At 51.4% G+C, this 18,102-nt stretch overlaps 1 protein-coding gene across 1 annotated transcript in view; it reads right to left on the bottom strand.

The window, feature by feature from the left end:
* NRXN2 (neurexin 2) overlaps positions 1-18,102 on the bottom strand; it is a 101,880-nt gene that overhangs the window by 65,827 nt on the left and 17,951 nt on the right. Inside the window, 3 exon segments of the mRNA XM_058305233.2 lie at positions 8,179-8,480; positions 12,806-12,877; positions 15,159-15,188. Coding sequence (XP_058161216.1) covers positions 8,179-8,480; positions 12,806-12,877; positions 15,159-15,188 — 404 coding nt within the window.

Genomic DNA, 18,102 nt, shown 5'->3' with positions numbered 1-18,102 from the left:
TATTTTGTTAAAAGAAAATTAAATGATGGGAGGGAGAAATAAAACATATATACAAATTAAATCTCCTTCTTCTCCCAACCCCTCCCTCACCCTTCCTCTGGATTCCTTTTCCCCCAACCCCTCCCCAAAAAGCCCCATCTGCAGAGAAGGGGGAACAGTTAGAGACCTTGGTTAGTAGAGAAAACAACAAAAGAACTGGACCAAGAAAGCAAAGACTTAAAGATGGCCGACATTCCGCAAATGAGACAGAAAGGTTAGTTCGGTTTTTCACTCATACCTTGTCCCACCTGTCCCTGCCCCATCCCTTGGCCCCCCCAGGTTATAAGCGTGTTAGTAACACACACAGAGTCGGCAACGGGGTTTTCCAACAAAGGGTGAGAGAGGGAAGGCAGGAGGTTAAGAAGCAGACCTAATTATGCAGTATTAGTAAGTCCTATCAGCTGAAATGTTAGGGAGTTAGGGGTAAGGAAGGGAGGGGAACAAGGGTGTGAGAAAGGATAGACTGATGGGTTTCTTGACTAACTGGTCAACCAGATGGCTTTCTGGAGAAATGACTAAAGAGTGAGTTAATGCCAGTGGCCATGTTGGGTTAATAGGTTAACTGGTTGGTGATGGGCCAGTTGGTTATCAGGCTGAGAGAAGAGTGGCCAGCACCCCTAGCAAATCAAAGGACTGGCAAAGAGGAGAGGCAGTTTTATTTGGAGGCAAAGGGAAAGGGTTCCCAAAGAGCATAGCAGCAGGAGAAACGAGTGTCTGCTTTTCCTGGGTTGGGGCATAGGCAACTAGATCATGGGAGTCATGGGGCATGGGGGGGGCGGGCAGCTCCTCTCTGTTTTTCTGCTTCTCTTCCTTGAGAAAGGAAGAGAGTGAGTTGCCACCAGAACAGGGAAAAGGACACCTTGCCCCCCATGGGCCGGCAGGGGGTTCACGCTCACATTGTATCTACTCATCCCAGACCCTCCTTCCACTCCCCCCACTCTCCCACCCAAAGATGTTCCTCCTTCCCACCCAACTTGACTTTTCAGAGCCCACATTTCCCAGCAAGTTCTCCCAGTTCTTCCTTTGCATGATTCCCCATTCCCTTATTCTCCTCTGGGAAGCCATGCCCCCCAGAATTAAGTACCCCCCACCACCACTCCTGCAAGTCTCTGGAATTGGTAAGGCTATCCAACCAGAAATTCACTGCCCCAACACACACCTACCTCTAAAATCCTTTATTTCTCCCTAAGCTATTCGCCAGCTACTTCTACCCCAATCTCTAGAGTCCCCACCCCTATGTAGTTCTAAGTTTATTTTCTCTTCTTATTGCCAGCAGCAACCACCACCCTCAAAATTACGCTGCTCTTTGGGAAGGAGATATCACAGGGACTGGCAGCTTCGCTTAGAGTATCGGAGATGGAGGAACACTATTGCTTGATGTCCATTAAATACTAAATTGCACACCCTAGAATGTGATTGTGGGAAGAAGAGGTATTCTAAGGACAGATCCATTAGTTAGAGAGTTATTATAACCAGGACTAATTCAGTAAGACAATTAATAAGGGCCTCATATAATTAAAAATAACAGAATTCCATATTTAGCAGTTAGAAGAAGTGCTGAATAACCAATAAATAATTATTAGTGATGTGGAGACAGTTTACAAAGCAGGAGAAGAATCTAATTGCAGGTGCAGTGATTAGAGCACAGGGATAACGGGTGATAAGAGGATTAGTACCTCCAGTTAGTAAGGCTGTCACGAAAATAAGAGGCTGACTAGTCAGAACAAGGAACAACTAGCTTCAGGGCAGCTAAACCAATTGCACAAAAAAGGTAAGAGTCATTTGGTATTATCGCACTAGTCAAACAAGCAAACAAAAAGGCATTGAAGGTACAATTTCAACTACTACTCTTTTTAAACTAGGGTAGGTTGTCACAGAATAAAATTAGAGGGAAAAGTGTTTCAACTTCCATGGATAAGGGTTTAATTTTAACAAGTAGAAGAGTAAATTATAAAATAGGATTGGGAAGGAAGACATGAGGTCAAAGTCTGGATCTTCCACTAATCTGTCATGTGATCCACACTTCCTCTGAAAAACAGCAGAGCTGGAATAAATGAGACAGATCTCTTAAGACTTAGGAATTGAGAATTTAGTGCCCAATCCATGGTGAGCATGCCTGAGAGGGCCACTGTAGTCAAATGTTTGAGTGGAGTTTCCAAGATAAGACATTTCTCGTAGTCTGGGACATACATGGAGGGGTACATGGCAGTCCATGAGTTCCCTCATACCAGGCTCTGGCAAGCCAAGGCTTCAGACTGTCAAAAGGAGCAAAGAAGGCACCATCCCACTCATAGAAATGAATGACAAGCATAATGAGGGCGAAGGGGATCAAAACCATCAAGGGGAGAAGTCATTCATTATATCAAGCAGTAACTTACTACAGCCTAGGGTCTTTGGACCCGACTACACCTCAGATCCACCTTGAACTCTGTGATTTGTATTTGTACACAAATCATGAAACTCTGGGGTGAAGGCAATCTCTGTGGAACTTGAGCAAGGGAAATTCAGGACAAAGAAAAGAGGGGCCCACTCTGCTCAGAGACACAAGCAGAACATTCAAATGGTTTCAAGATTTGGAAACATCTAAGAATGACAGTGCCACAAGAACTATATAGCCCATCCTTTGCATTTTACATCAGTGACAACAACCAGACCCTCCCAGGGAGGCAGAGAAATGGAGTGGCTTTGAAGGCAGACAGATTCGCAGTTCTACCACCTCCCAAATGGATAACCATAAGCAAGTTCTTTAGCCTACTGAGACTCAGTTTCCTTATTGGTTAAATGGGAATAATATCTCCTACCTCACAGGATCATTATAAAAATTAGGTGAGATACAAGAGAGAAATGAAGTTGGTGGCTGCCCTTGAACTCAGTGGCTAATGGAGAAGACAGTTACAGAGTAATGTGAGAAAGGCCATAAGGGAAGGACAGAGGAAGGAGTGAGACAAGGCATTATTTGAGTCTTTTTTTCCAGGATACTAATAGTTAAACAATTTTGTGTAAAATAGTTAAGCCTGCTGGCTGGGTCCTCAGTTCCAAAATCTCACAAACTGGGCGACTGGTCAAAAGAAAGTCTTCCAGGAAGAGTCCAAATGAACCAGAAAAGTTACTAAAAGAACACCTAAAACTATTCAAAAGTTGTTGGCATTAAGCCCTGAAGGAGTAGAGATAAGAAAGGAACCTAAATATTGACCACTTTGTGGGCAGAATACAATAAGGCTAGAACATGAGTTCCCAAGGGTTTGAAAGCAAAGAAAGGGGACTGGCTAGAGGGATGGACCAAGGAAAGTTTTCTGGAGAAGCTGGCATTTAAGCTGGGCCTGAAGAGTTTTAAAAACAAAAACAAAATTCTGATGCTAATGCCAGCAGCAGGGAGCCCTTCAGTGCTCCCATAGTTCCCAACTGCCTGGGCACGTTCAGGCTGCCCCTCCATTCACCCCCGCTTTGCAGGTGAGAAGCCGATGCCCAGAGAGGCTGTATGACTTGCCTACAGTCACTCCAACAAAGAGAGGCAGAGCCAGGATTTGAACCCAGTCTGTCTGACTCATACCCCAGCTCTAGAATTTCAGCAAGACACTATGGGAAAACAGAACAAAATGGGGAGCAGCACAGTTAGGCCCTAAGACAGGTGTGTGACAAAACAGAAGAGTGGCCCAGGGAGGAAGGTGGGGATGGAGCCTGAAATGCCTGACTAGGCAGCTGACCCCAGCCTTGGGATCCTGGGGAGCCCCTGGAAATTTCTGCACTGAGGAACAGCATCAGCATCAGAACTGGATGGGAGGGAGCACGTGTGGTACTTTGGCAGCCAACTTGTCTTCCAAATTTGGTTCTGGCTAATGGTAAAATGAGTTTGCGCTCTGCTTGGATGGTGGTGGGAGGCAGTTAGGAAGAGTACCCGGTATGGGAGGAAAGTGGGCTCAGGATAAAAATAGGCCTCAGGGACTCCTCAGAGGACATCATTCCTGCAAAGAGCCCCAAAAGACTGCCGGTTACAATGGCCCCAGGGCTGGGTTTGAAGAGGAAGGAGGCAGAGAGTGAGGTTCTATCTCATTTGGGCCTCCTCTGGTCCTAGCTGCTATTTTCCAAGAGCCTCTTGATGATTCTGGGAGTTCAGTGAGAAAAAAGGAAAAAAATATATATATACTGCCTCCTTCCTGGCTTTCAAACTGGCCCTTTGACCTACCCATGGCTGCAGAAGCAAGGACAAGTACAACCCACTCTCCTTCCCTGCTCATTCTGAGGCAGGCTCTTCCCGAGAAGGCCATCTCCCTGGCCCTTCTAATCACTGGGAGAAAATAAAGTAGAACCATGGCAGCCTCAGATCCAGGTCACCTACCCTGCAAAGGTGAAGGCAGATGTCATGTCTTTTTTTTTTTTTAAGATTTATTTATTTATTTATTTCTCTCCCCTCCCCCCACCCAGGTTGTCTGTTCTCTGTGTCTATTTGCTGCGTCTTGTTTCTTTGGATGTCATGTCTTATATCACCTCCCTGCCCTTGCTCCTGGCCCTCGTAACCTGGGGGAGACAGGTCCCTGGTTCAAACTATCCCAGGCCCAACCCAACACTCCTGAGTCACAAAAGGATTTTCCTGACCCTAGGGTGTCATCTAGACACTGCATAACCTTGCATAAGGGTAAGTCCCTCCCTTAAGAGCAGAGTTCCTCTACCTCAGCACCACTGACATTTGGCCTGGCTTGTTCTTTGGGATAAGGGGCTGCCCTAACATGGTAGGATGTGTAGCAGCCTCCTGGCTACTACCTACAAGGCGCCAGTAGCAAACCCCAGTTGGGACCATGAAATATGTCTCCAGACACTTTCAAATGTCTCCTGGGGGGAGAGGGATTGCCCCCAGTTAAGTATCATGCCTCTAAAGACAAGACCCGCTCACTGACTCTCAGAAGCCCTGAAAGAAAGGCACACGATGGGCCTGGGGAGGTTGGACTAGGGCTTGAGCAAGAGCAGGGAACTCAGAGGCCCGCCCTGAGGGCTTCCTCCTGATAATAACCAGTTCTCTGCCCCTCACATTTACAGAAGTGGCCTAGGCTCAAATAAATCCCCACAGAAAGCCCTTCTTAAAAAGGCTCTCAAGAAAAGTCTTTAAACAGACCATCTCTTTGGCCGTGAGGTCAATGTGGCCTGATTCTGCTCTGACCCATCTGACAGAATGAGCCAGAGGGAAGGGGTTTCCACCAGTTACCACCTTGGAGGGTATCTTGGCAAGCACTGCGGGAGGTCCATCACCAGTCACTGTCTACACCCAAGGCCGGCCTCACCCAGGGCCACAGACCTCTCCCTCCCCCTAGGTTGCTCCTCCAGTTCCTAGAACATTTGGAGCTGATGCTACTCACTGGCACTTGCAGTTTGCACTTTTTTCTTTTTCTTTTTCTTTTTTTTTTTTGCCTCATGAAGCCCTCACAAACATTGCCCCTTCCCTACCCTTCTCACCCCCATTATCCCTGGTAAACTCTAATCTACTATCTCTGTGAATTTGCTATTTCTAGTCCTCTCTTATAACTGAGATCGTACAATTTTTGTCCTCACATACTTCACTCACCATATTTTCAAGGTTCTTCCATGTTGCAGCATGTCTTATAACTTAATTTTGCCTTATGGCCAAATAATATTCCACAATGTGTGCGTACCACTGGTGTACAGAGATCTGTTAGAGACCCTGCTTTCAGTCTCCTTGGCGTGTACTTAGAAATGGGATTGCTCTGTTCACTTTTTTTTTCTGTTCACTTTAAACATATCCATCCTGTCTCCTTGAGAACTTAAGTTCCAGAAGGCCAAGTATCATATCTTTCTTTTTTTTTAAGATTTATTTTTTTGTTTATTTCCACACACACACACACATTGTTTGCTCTCGCTGTCTGCTCTCTACGTCCATTTGTTGTGTGCTTGTCTTCTTTTTCAGAGGTACCAGGAACTGAACCCAGGACCTCCCATGTGAGTGGGAGGCACCCAATAGCTTGAGCCACCTCCACTCCCTGCTTGTTGTGTTTCTCATTGTTTTTCCTCATTGTTATCTCTTCATTGCATCATCTTGTTGCATCAGCTCACCACACTAGCCCATCACATCAGCTCACTGTCTTGCTTGTCTTCTTTAGGAGGCACCAGGAATCGAACTGAGACCTCCCATGTGGTAGGCAGGCACACAACTGCTCAAGCCACAACTGCTTCCTGACATTTGGGGGTTTTGGGGTTTTGTTTTGTTTTGTTTTTAGGTACCACGGCTGGGGATTGAACCCAGGACCTCATATGTGGGAAGCTGGCACTCAATCACTGAGCCACATCAGCTCTCTTTTTTCCCTCTACATCCCCCAAGCCACCCAGCACTGGATGCACAATACATTTGTTTGCCATACAATGTGTGCATTGGGACTCCAGGCTTATCATATCTGGCCAAAGGCAGTACCAAGTGACAGCACTGATTCTGGGGAGGGAAAGGGAGCACGAAGCATCAAAGGGCATCTCCCTCCTCAACAAAATGGGTATGGCAGCTGAAAGTATCGCCGGCACACATGACACCTTCAGGTTTGCTCAGACAGTGCTGACAACACGTGGCAGCCCTGTAATCAGGCAAGAAAGTGATGTGACATGCAGAGGGGGCATTGCAGTGAACAGGAGTGCCCCCACCAAGCATTCCACTTCAGAACTCTAGGGGCACTAAAAATAGGTGCATCAGCAGGAGCCCAACTGCAACAGGTAGCAGCAGGCTGGGGAAAGGAACAGCAGAATGAGTCACTGCGTCCTCACAACAAGAGGAAAAGGCATTCAATGAGGAGGAATCCCCATTAGATCATCACTCAGTGATGTAAAATAAGAGCAGGTGAGAAGAATGGGAGGTCAGCCAGAACCCTGAGTGCCACTAACTAGCCTTTCTGTGGGAGGAAGGGGTGGAGGAGGTAGAGGAGGAGAAGACAATGGTGACGACAAAGAGGAAGCAACAGAAGACTAGCCACCACACAACCAGAACCATGAAGCACAAGAGAAGGTGACCAGTAGGAGACTGGCTAAGAGGGAGCTGAAAAGGGCAGGGAGGCTCAGTCTTCCTGGGGGCACTGAGACTGCTAGAGGTGGAGCTGGACTAGTTTCCCTACCACTAGTCATGAGAAAAAAGAACCAGCAAAAGTCTGAGCACCTGCAACCCGGTGTGGAGCAAGCAAGGAAAGGACAGAGGAGGTAAAGACAGGAGGCATGAGGTGCACAGCTACACCCCCTGCTTGGGAAGAAGAGTCTGGCATGGGCCCTGTTTGAACAGGAGCTTCTCAGGGCTGTTGAGCAGAAGCCCAGCCAAAGAGGTGGCCTCACCTGCAGAGGTCACCCAGGGCCTATGGGAGGTGAAGTCACCACTGCTAAGAGGACAGAGGCAATGCCCAGAAGCTTCTGCACCTCTCCTGTGGGTGAGCCCAAAGAAAATTGCTGAAGGGACACTGCGGAGCTCAGTCCTATCCTGTCTGCAAGGGGCTGACCCAGGGTCGTGTCCTCGGAGTACCTGCATGGGCTGGCCTAGGAGCCCAAGGGAGCCAGAAAGAGGCTGCTAGGAGAGGCTGCACTCCTTTGAGAAGAAGAGAAGGGAAAGCAGAAGAGAGTGTCCACCCCAGGGGAAGCAGGACCCAGCACTCTCTCTGATCCTGCTCTCCCATCCCAACCTGTTCCATCTCCACCTTACTCAGACCACCTCCCTGCCTCTCCCCCTTGAAAAGCTTTGCCATATCTCAGGCTTTCACTTGTGCCTTTCTGCCCTAGTATCAGGACATCCACTAAGCCAGGGTCTACTCCCTCCCCACAGCTAGCACTGCTATGCTATGCACTATGCTTGCTCTAGCTTGCTCCGCCCACCTCTTGAACTGCCCTCCAGCCAGGTCACCTCATCTCTTAGCCCAAACCCTAGACACCAGCCTGAGCTCAGCCCTTCCTCTCCCGGACTCCTGCCCATGGGCAGCTCTGGAGCCTCCTCCCTACCCACTACCCAATCAATCTCTAAAGCCACCCACTCCTGAACCCTCACTGCCCCAAGCCTCATTCTCTCCAGAACCATCCCTTCCTCCCACTCCCACCCCAGGCAGCCCTCTCCCCTTGCTCTCATCCACCACAGATGGATGCCGCTGTCCCCTGGCCTTCTTCTTGCTCCCCTACCTGGCGCAGGTTTCGGGTGACCCGGACATCGTGCCAGGCGTTGTCATTGAACTTGCCGTTGACAGGCTCCACAAGGGCCTCGAAAGCACCTGAGCCTAGGTTGATGACCAGCCAGACGGCCCCGGACTTGAGGGACAGGTTGACGTAGTCGGCCGACTTGCCCGTGTGCAGCATCAGCCCGTTGCGCTGCAGGGTGCGGAAGGCCAGCGTGATCTCGTCCGTGCTGCTCTGGATCGGGTTGTGGGACAGGTCGTAGCAGAAGAACTCATTGCCTTTGAAGGTCGCCACAAACTCCTCCTTCCCTGGACGCCGGTTTGGGGAAATGGGAGAAGGCCAAGTGGGCCAGGGCACCCCAGACCCTCCCCATTGCCCCCCAGCAACCAGGCGCTGGTTGTGTGAGTGCCATCCAACTCTCAGCTTCAGACCCTCGTCCACTCCCTCAGCCTGTCAACCCTCCTCCCTGGGCCTGGCCATCTTGCCTGTTAAAAGTCAACTTCCTCTGTGTCCAGTTCCTGAACCAGGAGGCTGCTAAGTGGCTCTCACCCTGACAACTGACAATTACGCTGCCGCAGGGCCAGGCAAAGCAGTCGGTTCTCACCACCAACCTGCCCATTGGCCATTCCCCTTAACAAAAGCGCGGAAGAGAAACAAGAAGGCATGGGACTTCTCTCTGGGAGTTCCTTCCCTATGGTGCAGGTACCAAGGGTCTCCTGAGTACGGCCCACCTCCCACTCCTGCCATTCCCAGTACTCGGGGACAATGTCCAGCCTCACCATAAGGAATGGGACAGCTAGGCTTGTTGAGCAGTGAGCAAGGAGAATAGGGAAGGGTGGGGAAAGGGCTGGTGTCAGACACAAGGGAAGGCCATGCAGGTGACAGGGGATGTGCACTAGCTAGGACTGGCCCACTGGGTGCAGCTTACGTGCATAGTCACCATGCCAGCTATCACCCCACCCAGTCTCTGTTCCAGGCATGAAGGACAGAGTACAAGCCCTGGGTGAGAGCCTCTGTGGTGTTCCAGCATGCCAGGGGGTGGAAACTGTGTGCTGGGCGGTTTCAGCAGAGGTTAGGGATAAGGGGGGCCTGTGTGCGCGATGTGGGCTGTGTTGTTGATGTGTGGTGAGCCTGTGGTATGTGTGCAGTGTGTGTGGTATATGATGCGTGCGGTGTGTGGTGTGTGTGATGTGTGTGTGTGTGTGCTGAGTGTGTGGTGTGTGTCAGGCATCGGCACAGGGCTCCTTCCACTGGCACTTTTTACGCAGAAGTAGCAATGACAGGGCACGACTTAGCATTCCATGCATGGTGACAAGCGAGAGGTACTGCGAAGGTGGAGTCCCACCCCATCCCTTCAAAGCCAGAGCACCAGCAGAGGGAAGAGAACCGGAGATGGAGTCAGGAGAGACCAGAGAGACCAGAAGACAGTGGCTGGCTTCTCCTTCCCAGTGAAGGAGCCACAACAGCTCATCCTGCCTACTTCACGGAATGGATGAGATGAGGGGTGAACAAGACTGTGGGGTGGAAAGTCTTTATGAAGAGTGCTGAGCTCTCCAAGTACATACAGGGTTCTCACAATAAGCCCCCAAGGCCCAGGTAACAGCAGGGCACAACACCGGGGCGTACGCATGGTCCCCACGCATGGCCCAGCAGCAGAAGCTTCTATTTGAAGCAGTGTGTCTCTGGGTGCAGATTCGGCAGATTCTCATCCCCGACCCACAACAGGCCTGCTTCTCTCCCACTGGGCAGGCTGCCCACAGACTCAGTCCTCACTGCCTCCTGCTGCCAAGGCACCAGCTGCTGCCCCGGAGCCTGGCACAGCCCTCGCTGCAGCTGGCAAGGCCCGGTTTCCTGAGGCCACAAGGCAGCAAGGCCATGGGTCATGGGCAACACTGGGACAGGCAGATTGCCCCCACCCAGTCTTCCTTAGGGTTCAAGTGGGGAGGAACAGAAAGTAAAGGTAAGGAACCAAGCAGAGATGAGAAGGGAAAGGTGGGAATGGATGGCAACGGGGAGGGAAGTGGTAGAGAGGGAGGAAGGTAACCACCAGGGAGGGACAGAAGGGACATGGAGATGGCTCAGGGCTGTGAGGGACCAAGAGCTGAAAGGGGAAGCAATGTAGTTAAAGAAGAGGAGTGAGCCTGAGGGGACAGGTAAGGGTGCCGGGAAGAAGGCCAGGGAGGAAAGGGGGACAGGGACCTCTAGGGAATGAAAGGCAAGGTTTTCTCAGGGCCTTACTGTTTCTATGGCAACTAGGCCTGCTGCCCAGGCACTGGCAGGGCCAGGGGGCTCAAGGACCAGGAAAGGGAATGTGTTTGACCTTGGGTTTGTCCCCACACGTACTAGTCCCTCCCCAAGCCAGGCCTCCCGTTTACTCCCTCACCTTCACTGCAAAGAAAATATCATTAAATAGAGAGTCAAATGGAAAGAAAGGAAAGAATAAGGCAACCACGTGAAAAAAAGTGATTGGGGCAGAACAAAAGAGGCAAGAAGAAAGGAGGCAGGCGGGTGAGGGGCTGGACCACGGCTGCCCAGGCAAAGAGGAGGCTTAAGGACAGTGCGCAACTCCTCAAGCTCCTGCCTCGGGGCTCGCAGGAGAGGAGGCAAAGTCAGTCACTTTGGAACCTGAGTCTGCGAACTCTCTACTCCCAGAGACCTGGCAGGGGTGGGCCTGAGGTGGACAGAGGCAAGGAGCAGCCAGGGGAAGCCTGAAAGAATTTGAGGACAGGGACAGAAAAGAGATGCACAAATATGGAAAAGACCGAGGATGAGGGGGTGGACAGGAACAGACCTAAGTGGAGGGTTTGGGGAGCAGGAGGTCAAGGGATTGGGGGAGCGCTCTTTGTGGTAGGGATGTGGGGTGCCCAGCTGCTTAGAAGCACACACCCCTGACCTGGGACCAACAAGACCTGAAGCACCAGGGGGCGCTCTCCCCCATCTCGCCACCCTCAGAACTCGAAACTACAACTCCCAGGAGCTCAGAACAATTACCGCTCCTAATAGCTCCTGGCACAGGAAGGGGGGCGGTTACAGCTGACACTTGTTTACCTCCCACAGTTGGGGACTCTAGAGCCCACACGTGTCCCCAGTCACACTAAACGTGGCGAGAGACTCATCGTTGTGGTCCTGGATATCCAAGCACCAAGAGGGAGAGAACTGCCTCCTGTCCGGGCCCAGCTCGGTGCCCTCTGGGCAGCGCCTCCAGCCTCCCTTAAACCCTCCCTACTCTCAACCACTACAGCTGTCCGTTCTGCTCATTTGGCACTTACTGCCCAGTGACATCTTGTCCTGCTCCCTTGAGAGGAAGTATGATGTGAGAAAGACCTGGGTGCAGGGATTGGCTCTACCACTGGCTTTGCGACCTTGGCCAAGACCCAGCAAGCATCTCTCAGCCCGTTTTCTCCTCTGGAAAGAGGAGCTCATCATGAGCTCCTCTCACCCTTTGCTGTGGGCATCTAGAAAGAAAACAGCTGGGACGCAGCTTCATAAACTGCAAACCATGCCACAGATAGTGGCTCTTGCCTTGGCATGTAACTTTCTGTGTGTCGATGAATAAATTAACTCTTCTGAACCAAGTCTATGCCTTTCATGTACCCCTCTGCTTGCATGTACACACTTTGCTCTAGTTATCTGTTAGGGCCTCCCTGAGCCCCTGGATAGCAGAGACCATCTACCCATTTAAAATACACTGACCAAGGACACTCCGACAGATGTGCCCAGCAAAGCTCTAGGACTCTACAAATGAAAACACCCAATCGCTGTCCTCCAGAAGCAAAGAGAAGTGATGGTTACAATGCGGAGTGAGGAGTGTTGTAATGGATATGTAGAAACAGTGCAGAGGGAACACCAGGGAGTGTCTAGGTTTGCCTGGGGAGTTCAGGAAGGCCTCCTGTGTGGGTGGCCAGGCTGCTTTTTCAGAGTCAGCTGATACTTCCAGCTGAAGAGATACCAGGCAGTTGGGGGAGGGGGCAGGACATGGTGAAAATTGAGGCAGACAGGACAGTGTGTACAAAAGAAGAGAGACAAAACTCTCAGCACCGTCTGGCACCAACTGGAGTTAAACTGGCCAGTACATTTCTCAGAGAAGAGATTCTCTTAAGAAAAGCAGCGTCAGTATGGAAAAAGGAGCTTACCCACTAGAGCCCTGAGACAGGCTAAAGGGGCATGTGCAGGTAGGGGGTTGGCAAGTCTGTTTCCTCATCTGTAAAATGAGGGTAATGAGCCCTACCACAAAGGAGCAACACATGTGACATACATAGCACAAATGCCCACATTGCCAACTGGCATCCCCTGCACTGGGCCTCTAGCAGGTTTCCAGATTTTGGTGATTATATGGGGGGAGGAGGGTTCTGCTCCTAACCACTCTACCAGAGAAGCAGATACTTTCTAGGGATGGATCTGAACAACTTCCACAGAAAAAGGCACCTGTGTTCTAGAAAGAGGCCATCAGAACTAGGCTTTGGGAAAGAAGTAGAGGTTTACAGCTCCTTACTTCTTTCCAGGGCTGGGTCTGGAGCATTCAGAATGGGGTGGGAGGGGATGTACCTCGTTGCCTCACCCCCCTCCCCCAGGAGGTGTGGCTAGCCTGTGGGGAGCTGAGGGCTGGGCTCTCTGGGGACCGTGGGTCACTGACCTTTTGTTGGCTGGTGCACATCGCCGGCTCCTCCTCTCCCGGCCCCCCCCTCGGAGAACAGTAAGGACCCTACTGGAGAAGCAGAATTGGGGAGTCAGGCACAGGGGGCTACCCAGCCAGCCCCACCCAGCTTTGAGGTGATGGAGGACCTTCTCCAGGGCAAAGGTTCTGCTTGGAGGCACAGGTAAGGAGGGGCTTCTGTGGGAATTCTCTTGCCTTTGGGACCCCTAGGGAAGGATCCAGTTGACAAACCAAGGGCCATTTCCCCAGACTCCTGCCAACTCAAAATCACCAACTTGTACCAGGGGCCCAGGAGTAAAGTGAGCTGGGCAGAGGAGCAGAGGCCCTCACTTCTGGTCCAGACTCCTTCTGCCCTACAAAGTACAAAGGGATCAACCTCAGGCCTATAGTCACTTGAGCTCCCACCTCGAGAAGCCCCTCCTGTCCCCACGTTCTCCTGGCCACCTCCCCTCTGAGGCTGGCTCTCTTCCTCTGCATCTATGTTTCCAGCCCTTTCTGCTGGGTCAGAGTTCATATTCTTTGATTCATTCAAAAGCCTAAGCCCAGGCACCCCTCAGCCAAGAATACTCCCCTGAGCTACACATCAAATCCTCCTCTAGCCTGTACCATCCTCTGGGCCCCTAAACTCAGCCCCCACGGGCTCTACTGTCAACAGTGGAAGGGCCCAGTGTCTCCTCTGTCTGCTTTTCTGCCAGTCGACCACGAGCTTCCCCAGGGACTGTTCCTCATCCCTCTGTCTTGATGAAAGGCACCTATGTACATCAAGGAAGGAGGAGTCGTCATGAATGCAGGGAAGCCCATTCCCAAGAAATTAGTCCCCACTCTCTACTCCCCAGCTTGTCCACACCCAGCCTCCTGGTCGAAGCCCTCCAGAGCCAAAGGTGCCTGCAGGCACACAGCAACATTCAGGGATCCAGGCAGGCTTGGAGCCTCCACCCACCCCGTCGCCAAACATGTACTCTCAGAGCCTGGCTCCCAGACACCCAGACCCGTTGCCAGCCTCCATGTGATGGCTTCGAGGTGAGGGGAACTTAGGAATAGAGTTTTTAAAAAAGTCCCTATCTGGGTTCTTACCCCAACCCCAATCCCAAATCTCCAGAACTAGAATAACCCTTGAGCTCTGGCACTTTTCCAGGGAGAGGGGCTTGCTGGAATTCTTTGGGCCTTTATCAACAACAAAGGTGAACCCACAGCTGGCACCCCCAGAACCAGACCCTGTGAGGGAACCAACCAGGGATTCTATTCCTGACACCCCACCTTGAGAACTCCTCTCCCCACCTTTCTTGTGTGAATGCCAGCCTCTTACCTCCCCAAACCTAAACCAACCCGAATTTCAGATCTATGTGAGTCTCTCCCCACAGCCCACCCCCACAAACCAACCAGTCTTTGTACTACAGGTTAGGGACCCCACCTTGTCCCCATGCACAATGAGCCCCAACAGAGGACTGAATGGGCTGGCAGAGCAGGGCCCAAGCGTCTGGAAGGCCAAATACCTGAGCTGAGAGGAAATAGTGACAGGGAGGGCCAGGGGAGAGAACTGCTGGGGGGATCCGGGTCAGAGCTCCTGGCTTCTGTCTCCAGGTGTGCTTAGCACTGGGATCTTGAAGGAGGGTAGGGACCGGGCAGAAGGGAAGCTAAAATGAGATGACCAGTCCCAGATGTACAACCAGTTAACAGCTATGTGGTCACTTCACAGTCTCTGGTCCTCAAATTCCTCATCTTTCAAATAGGGTTAGCAGATGCTCAAAAACTACAAGAGTGGACGTGGACGTGAGCAGCTATGGGCAGGGAGGTGCCCTACACATCCACCCACACATATACTTTCTCCCTCTTCCTTCCCATTCTGGATATAGCAGCAGGGGTAAGGGGGGATAAGGCTGCCTAAAATTCTCTTTCTCCAGCCCATGCTTTTCTCTTTTCACTTGGGTTCATAGAAAAGAAAGAATGATGAGAATGAATGGGAGGAAAAAAAACACCACCATGAAAAAGAAAAAAAGCGAGATACACTACCAGGAAAACGCAAAAAGGTGACTGGAGACAACGGCAGGAGTTCAAACATCTCTTGATGTCAGAAACCAAGGTGAGATGAGGGCAGATGGAGTGTGGCAGGGCAGGTAAGGGAGAGGGGAGAGCACAGACAAGTACGCGCCCCCCGTCTCCACCCAGCACCCCCCAAATAAAATAAAGAAATGGCAGAGGAAGGGGGTAGGAAAGGAAGGAAGGAGGCAGGGAATGGGGTGGGGGTGGGGACAAGGGAAAAGAACAGAAACTCCAGGCGTAGGTTGGGGGCAATCCAATCCAATCCAAACCAAACCAAAACTTCAAACCATACCTTCGCTGTTTAACGTCAGGTGAGCCGGACCTTGGAAAAGGTGAAGGAGAGAAAGAAAGAAAGAAAAAAAAGAAGAAAAACGAAAGAAAAGGGGAAGAAACAAAGAAAACACAAGTCATCAAAATCAGCCGGAGAGAAGGGAGAAAAAGCTTTTGCTGCCACAATTTAAAAACCCTTTTTAACTTGTGACAGACATCGGGGGGAAAACCCCCAGCCCAGAAGCTGAGGACAGGGGCCCGATGCCGAAACAGAGGGTGGAGGGCACGAAAGGGGAAGAGAGAGAAAGAGAGGTAAGCGGGCACCAGAGAGGGTGAGAGGGGTACAGGCAGAACCAGAGGAAGGATCAGGGCAGGGAGTCACTGCAGCAGGGAGAGGAGATTTTGGTTTCTTTTTTTTCTTCTTGCCGGAAAAAAAAAAAAGGAAAAGGAGGAGAAGCATGAGGCTGGGAGGGTTGCTTTTTCCTTTTTCTTTTTTTCTTTTTTTTTTTTTTCTTCCAGGAGATGGAGAGAAAAAAAAAAAAACGGTCAACGAGAAAAACAATTCAGATGGAGGAAAAAATAAAACATAACACAAAACTCAAAGCCACCTGGAGAGAGAGAGAGTGTCTTGTTAGCGTGGGATTGAGTGGGCAAGGGGGACCTCCAACCTCCACCCCCAACCCCCGATTCCCATTGCCCCTAGGACCCTGGCGGAGAAGGGGAAAGATGAAGGGCATGAGGAACCAGGCCTAAAAGGAATCCCCCACCCAAGAGGGGCTCGGGCAGACCTCTGGCCAGCACGAACACTCCCAGCTCCACCCTCTCAATAGCTTCTGCAGGCAGAGTAAGGCCCCGCATAGCTGGGTTCTAAGAAGACCCTGGAAGACAAAGTTAGAGAGGAAGCTGGTAGGAAAACAAAGAATCTAGAGAAACACTGGAGCAAAGAGGGGCTTAGATTCCTCCAAAAGGGGGACTAAGAGTCCAGAGCTCTCATAGCAAGGGGATAGCCAAGTCCCATGGGCAGGAGCCTGGCTTTCTGAGAGGACAGAAGGCCTTATTTGTAAACAAATTACTCTATGGCCAGGACCTCACTGAGATGACACAAATGCTGGATTTCAAAAATGGAAAACAGAAGCCCTGTCCACGACTGAGGGTAAGATCAAGCTTAGGATTTCCATCCAGGATTACCCTGGGCCCTTGAGAGAGCCCAGCCCTACTGAGAGAGAATCTGGCCCACTGGCCTAGTACCCCGATCTTCAAAGGGTACCTGCCAAGGAAAGCTCTCTCCCAGAGGAGCTGGCAGCACTCAGGACGCCCCTGCGATCACCAGCCAGCCCCCCTAAACCCCATCCCCTCACCTCCAACCCTCCACTCCCCATTCTCAGCCCTGTGGTAACTGGTCAAAAGGAGGGGGAAGGGAATAGCCCTGCAGGATCACTAGTTGCTGTGGCGATGGATGCTGCTCTACGGAGAGATGAGGCCACAGTGGAAGTATCAGGGCAAAAGAACTACAAGTGTCTCTGGGATGAAGTTGAGAGCCAGGATGCCTGGGTTCTAGGAGGAAAGGCAGCGAGGAGGCCAGGAAGGACACAGCCTGGGGCCAAAGGCCCAACTCTGCAGACAGTGGTTCCCGTTGCCCTCTTCTCCCCATCTCTCCGTGTTGATTTCTCTCCACTGCTGGGTCTGGGGACAGTTGGGTAAGGAGGCCACCGCTGCTAAAGGCAGCCCCAGAACAGAATGTTTCTTGGGAGGCACAAATTTTATCCAAAAAACCAAGGTATCCCCTTGGCACCTAGGGGACCAAGGTATTTGGACTCTGAGTCTCCTTATTCCTTGCTCTGAACACCACCCCACCCCCCATCTCCAGCTCTTTCCCCAAGAACTACCAGCATCCTCCTCCAGATTCCCTAAGTGCACGGTCCAGACCCAGAGCCCTAAACCCTCATCCACCTCTCTCTAGGAGAAATATGCTTGCCCTCAGGCTTCCACCCTTAGAAATTCAGGCCTCGACCCCACTCCTCCATCCCAGAAGCCAGGTGCCCTGTGAACCCACCTCTGTCCCTCCACAGGCCTGTCCTGCTGCTGGAAGAGAACCACATCTCTCCCCTCCCAGACCCTTCCACTGCCCAGCTCCCAGCCAGCCTCATTAGCATGCGGCACTCTCCCTCTGTCACCACGGCAACCAGCTGCTCAGCTCCCTCAGGCGTGACAGCACCAGCCATGTTGGTGAAGGGGAGACCATTTCCCTTTCCTGTCTCCCTATGGCTCAGTCCCAGCCTGGCCCAAGGGTCCTCTCCCTAAAGCATGTCTCCCCACCTCAGTCTGAAATCTCTGCTCCCTCCTCATGCCCCACAGTCCTCACCTGGGCATTTGCCTCCCCATAGCTCACCTGTGGCATCCACCCCTCCTCCCACCACTGGAAAGGAGGCTGGCAATGATGGATGACATTACGAAGGGTCCTTTCCTAGGGCACTTTATCTGGCTGCTTCTGGATCTCCTCTCCCTGCCAAAGAGGCTAAAACAAAAAAAGGGGCAGGGAAAGGGATCTCCAAAAGGTCCTAGTTTAGCAGGGGGCTGGGAGCAGGATGCCTGGGCTCCTGGGAGAAATCTAGGCCTGAGGCACAGCATCAGGGATCCTAGATATTTTAGAAAGTGGATGGGGGCAGGTGAGAGCTGCATAGAACTCCTCAGATCTTAAGGGGGACCTGTAGGGTCCAGAGCCCAAGACCATGGAAGAGGCTCCCCACCTACCACTGTAAACTACCACCTGTCAAACCCATTTCCCCACTTTCAGTCTCACCCCCCACATTCTCACAAAAATGCCAGAGACTACCAACATCAAAAGAAGAAATAGCATGCTGTGGATTAAACTGTGTTCCCCAAAAAAGATATTTTGAAGTCTTAATCCTCAGTACCTCAGAATGTGACCTTATTTGGAAATTACAGATGGAATTAGGCAAGTTAAA

Source organism: Dasypus novemcinctus, chromosome 10 (assembly GCF_030445035.2).
Source record: "Dasypus novemcinctus isolate mDasNov1 chromosome 10, mDasNov1.1.hap2, whole genome shotgun sequence".
Lineage (NCBI taxonomy): Eukaryota > Metazoa > Chordata > Mammalia > Cingulata > Dasypodidae > Dasypus > Dasypus novemcinctus.
This window is presented reverse-complemented; position numbering and strand designations above follow the sequence as displayed.